This window comes from Epinephelus lanceolatus, chromosome 14 (genome assembly GCF_041903045.1).
Source record: "Epinephelus lanceolatus isolate andai-2023 chromosome 14, ASM4190304v1, whole genome shotgun sequence".
NCBI lineage: Eukaryota > Metazoa > Chordata > Actinopteri > Perciformes > Serranidae > Epinephelus > Epinephelus lanceolatus.
Genome location: NC_135747.1, coordinates 30246243 through 30251228, shown reverse-complemented (window position 1 = coordinate 30251228; position 4986 = coordinate 30246243). Strand labels below are relative to the sequence as shown.

Genomic DNA, 4986 nt, shown 5'->3' with positions numbered 1-4986 from the left:
ACACACACACACACACACACTCCGCCTGCCAAGAGATTTTCCCAGCAGGCCTTGCAGGGTGTGGGAGACCGTTGTGGCCTGTTACTAATTAACCACAAGCCTTTACTTAACTACCTCTTTCTGTTTTCTGTTACTTCCATGTTTCTTTGCGATTGTGGTTTGTGCTGCCTTTTACAAGACAAACACAGGTTCCTGTTTACTCACTTCAAAATGACAGACATGTAGTTTATATCTTTATTTTATTTGCTGTGGGAGATAATCTGTTGGTTCTGGTCCCCCTCCGTGCTGCTTTAAAACACTTTATCAAAAGGATGTTATGATAAATGGGACTTCCTAGTGGGCAAGTAAACTCATGACCTCACACACTCAGTAGGAGAGACTTCCCAAGGTCAGACTACACAAACAAAAGGATGCGAGTTTCATTCTGAGTGCGTTTATTCAATCCATCACACTGGGACGTCGCATTGGACAACAACAGTGAATAAACAACACCGCACATTTGACACAGCCTCTGAAAATAGTAAAAGCACAGCGCAGATTTCACACTGACACAAAAGGGAAAACAAACAGGATGAGGCCCCTCGGCGTGCGGCGAGGAACATCAGTATGTAGTTTTAAACATCAAGGCGTCTTTACAATGTGCAGTTAAAATAGTCCAATTTTGACTTTGTCTTCTTTGCAAGCGTTCAGGATACCACTCTCCAGCAGCTTCATGAAGTCCAGTTTGACCTGAAATAGACACAAACATATGACGTACAACACAAAAATTTAGTCACTAGGAAAAAGAGCCACCCCAGCAGTGGAGGAATGTAACTTACATTTACTCATGTAGGACACAAGTATTTGTATTTCCATTTTATGCTACTTTATACTTTGACTCCACTACTTTTATTTGACACAGTCACTAATTACTTTTTACATAAAAACACACATTACTACAATATGAGGCAGAACATCAAAGTGCTCCTGCTCGTGATTAAACAGAATAATATAATATTCTACAGCACTTCAAAAGGAACCATTATGCATAAGATGTACTTTTACTTTACTCAAAGTGCCTTTTGCTGATAATTCCTCTGACTTAAACTGCATTTTCAATACAGGACTTTTACTCTTAAAAGGTGTATTTTTAGACCATGGTATTTCTGCTTTTACTTAAAGGGTAACTTGATTTTTTTCTTTTAACATGGACGCATGTTTTTGTGTCTAAGTGACTAAGGGAGACAACACTTTTTGACATTAGTCCAGTATTGAGCAAGTGCACTGCAGCCAGCCGCAGCAAAACAGGCTGCAGCTAATGGGTAATAGCACACCATCAATTTATGTCCACTAAAAGTGCTTATTTTTGCCACTGACAGGCTCAGATTGTTATCATGAGTGTCTGACAACATTATAGAAAGGTTCCCTACAGAGGTCGACCTTTTTGTTTTGTTTCTTCTACTGTTATTAAATACATATGATTATTGTCACATATGTATACTATCAGATATTAATATATACTTTCAACATATTGTACCAAAATAGCCAGAATTATAATTATAATATTATTACTTTCATTAATGTTGTTGTAAGCTACTGTCATTACCGTATGTCCTGCATCTCTCTCTCTCTCTGTCTCCCTCTCTTTCTATCTCATTGTGTCATACGGATTACTGTTAATTTATTATGTTTATCTGTTCTGTTCGACATCTATTGCACGTCTGTCCATCCTGGAAAAGGGATCCCTCCTCAGTTGCTCTTCCTGAGGTTTCTACCGTTTTTTCCCCTGTTAAAGGGTTTTTTGGGGGAGTTTTTCCTTATCCGCTGTGAGGGTCCTAAGGGCAGAGGGATGTTGTATGTTGTAAAGCCCTCTGAGGCAAACTGTGATTTGTGATATTGGGCTTTATAAATAAAATTGAATTGAACTGGAAACAGCCCCAAAATTGCTACTACCAAACTCACCAGACTCTGTTTAAATAAGTAGTTTAAACACAATAAAACACACTTCATTCAAAGTGGACAGAAATAAAATAAAACTCACAAAATCTGTCTTTTTTCATCTTTCATCTGTTTCAACAATCACCAACTCTGGTTTGGTTGAAATAAACCTTTAATTTACCCAGTTAGATGTTAAAATATGTTGGCTGTATACATTTTACCGGTGGGTTTGGCAATTTCTTTTTATTTTATTTTTTAATTCTCCTTTTATTTAGTTAATTCAGAGTCCAGTCAGCCAGCTTCATCATACTCAAAGGGCTTATGGCCCCATCTCTCCAGGCCTTCTGTAGGACACAGTTATAGCAGAAAGTCACATATAAGTGTGTTACAGTGTGTAACACAAATGCCAAAATAGACAGATGAAGTAAATGTAAATACAAGTATGAACATAGAAAAACGAAGAAGAAACTGAACTTCATATATGAACCAGAATATTGGGGTTTGTCCTATGTTACTCTATTCACTTTACAAGGATAAAAAATCAATTAAAAATAGGATAAAAAAACTCAAACGGACAGAAATTCACCTTAAAGAACGAACAGGTTTAATGCAAACCAACTTGTTAAAACCTGTCCTGTTGCAGTCTGATAAATAAGGTAATCCTTTCCATCCTAAAGACGTCATATATAAAATCAGTCCAATCATCCACTGTTGGTATTGCCGGCTTTAGCCACTTTCTGGTAATGGCCTTCCTGCTAGCAGTACATGTATCTCTCATGAGAGGTAACATTGTCCAATGGCAAGATGCCCAAATATAGGGTCTCTAGTTTGACTGGAATGTCCACCTGAAATACTTTTTGCAAAACCGTGGGTTTGGCAATTTCAGGGCTGTTTCTGCTCAAATAAGAAGGGTCTTGCTCCTCAAAAAAGGTCTGTCACTTTAGGGATCCTTTACATAATGTTTTAGAAACTAATAATACATTCTGAGCCTGTCAGTGGCAAAAACAAGCACTTTTAGTGGATGTACATTAACTGTGTGAACATGCCCTGAGTGGTGACATGCGTCATGTTTCACCGCTGACAGGTGCAGTGCTCTCCCCTCAATACTGGACCAGTTTAAAAAATAGTTTAAATTATTATAAATGATAAATAATAATTGATTCAGTTCAAGGTCATGCATAGATTACATTATTCCAAAGAGACGATTAACAAAATGTATTCTAACGTATCTATAACTGAGAGATGTAGCTTTGCAAAAGGTACTCTGGGTCACACTTTCTGGTTTTGTCCTAAGATTGTTCCTTTATGGCAGGATATCTTCTATTGGTGCTGTAATATTTACAACATTCAGATTGAACGTGACCCATTAATTTCCCTGTTAGGTTGTTGGAAAGCTTCTCCTGCTCTGCCACATATTGTACAGGAGGATTATTCTTGTGAAAATGTCACCAGTGCTGGTTGTTTCTCTACATGGCTTAGGGAACTAGTCTTGAGGATTCACCTTGAGAGACTTTGATACGATAAACTGAGTTTGTATGATAAATGTAAGAGTATCTGGGGTTAGGCACCTTAATTCACCATCAAAATAACATTTTTCTTTACAATTAACACTTGAAATAATGAAGGCACTTGAAATTGACAAGGTAGAACAAAATGTAAACCATACTTTGGTGTTCAATTTTTACCTCTTTACTTGAGAATTTATCTGACTTATTTTTCTCTTTCTGAAAAATGAACCAAAACACTGATAACGCGGATGATCTTGGGTGTAATATTGTGAATAAATATGAAACAAAATTTAAATCATACTGTCTAAACTAAAAAGAAATCAGGTTTGAAGTGATATCAAACACCATTACTATGCTTGTTTACTATATTTAGTCAATCTTTTTTCTTTTTGTTAGTTTGTTTCGAGTATGTTTGTTAGTCTGTTTGTATATGTGTTTTTCTAGATTAAAATTAAATATAATACGGAAAATAGTTGTCCAATATTCACTTAGACACAAAAACATGGGAAAATAGTGTCCAGTTTTAAAGTAAAAGGTCGGAGTACTTCTTCTTCCACCCCTGCCACCCTAAAAAACTTTCCCCTTTTCAGCAGCTGAATATTAAAACAAAACTTTGCACAGTGAGGGCAAAACATCAAAATGAAGTAACAATAAGAAAAAACTTTATATACTTATGTGCGCTGTTGTAAGTCAAAACAAGCTATCGTATCAGCCCTGCAGGGGGCAGTAGCTCACCTCAGGAACGTCCACCATCCTGCGGAGCTTCTGGTCCCTCCAGTTCCAGTCCAGAACCAGGTATTTCAACGCCTGCAAGCTCAAACCCTCTGGATAAGAATAAGAGTTCACACAGATTAATAAGACCTCAAACACTGAAGTGGAGAATGATCGTGTCCACACTCCACACTTGCCTTTCTCAATAAGAGCACTGATCCTGCCAGGTGTCCCCACTCCGATGTGGGTGACACCTTTTTGCAGCAGCTTCACCTGCTCCTCTACCTGTACGGAGAAAAGACAAGCAAAAAGAGAACTGTTAATATTGTTCCGACAAAAATCTCTTAAACCACATGCATCCTCGTGATGTCATCTATTACCTTGATGTGTTTTGCAAAAAGTTTCAGTACTTTGGCTTCACCTTTGAAGGCTGTTAGCTGCCTGGGAATAACAAAACAAATCAGGTAAATATAACTAAAAAGTTGTAAGAGAAGAAATCCAGTTAACACCTCTGATGAGTCACTCACTTGATGAGCTCGATGGTTCGCAGAGCAGAGCTGCAGACGATGAGCAGAACCACAGAACTCTGTTGTGTGTGCTGCTTTTGAATCTTTGACCACTTGGGACAAACTAAAAGCAAAAAGAGGAAATAAAAGTTAGACGTGTGTTCCAAGTAAACGGACAATGGAAGGTTTTAGTTTTAGGGAACCATTCACCCTGTTTCAGATATGATGAGAGTGTGTGTGTCAAGTCATTACTGGACAGGAAGCAGGAGTCTGAAATATGAAGGAAGGCAGACGGTGACCTTAGTGAATCAATAGATCAGCAGATATTGACTGAACTCCCAAGT

At 37.8% G+C, this 4986-nt stretch overlaps 2 protein-coding genes across 3 annotated transcripts in view; one reads left to right on the top strand and one right to left on the bottom strand.

Annotated features, from left to right (window-relative positions):
- Nucleotides 1-4986, top strand: part of LOC117251330 (filamin A-interacting protein 1-like) — a 50574-nt gene that overhangs the window by 5776 nt on the left and 39812 nt on the right. The window lies entirely within an intron of this gene.
- cmss1 (cms1 ribosomal small subunit homolog) overlaps nt 418-4986 on the bottom strand; it is a 46007-nt gene continuing 41438 nt past the window's right edge. For both annotated transcript variants that reach the window (XM_033617533.2, XM_033617534.2), the window contains exons 5-10: nt 4853-4912; nt 4664-4766; nt 4517-4577; nt 4334-4421; nt 4161-4249; nt 418-729 (exon numbers count right to left, since the gene is read on the bottom strand). In XM_033617533.2, the coding sequence (XP_033473424.1) occupies nt 646-729; nt 4161-4249; nt 4334-4421; nt 4517-4577; nt 4664-4766; nt 4853-4912 (485 nt within the window). In that variant the 3' untranslated portion in view covers nt 418-645. The remainder of the gene's footprint in view (nt 730-4160; nt 4250-4333; nt 4422-4516; nt 4578-4663; nt 4767-4852; nt 4913-4986) is intronic.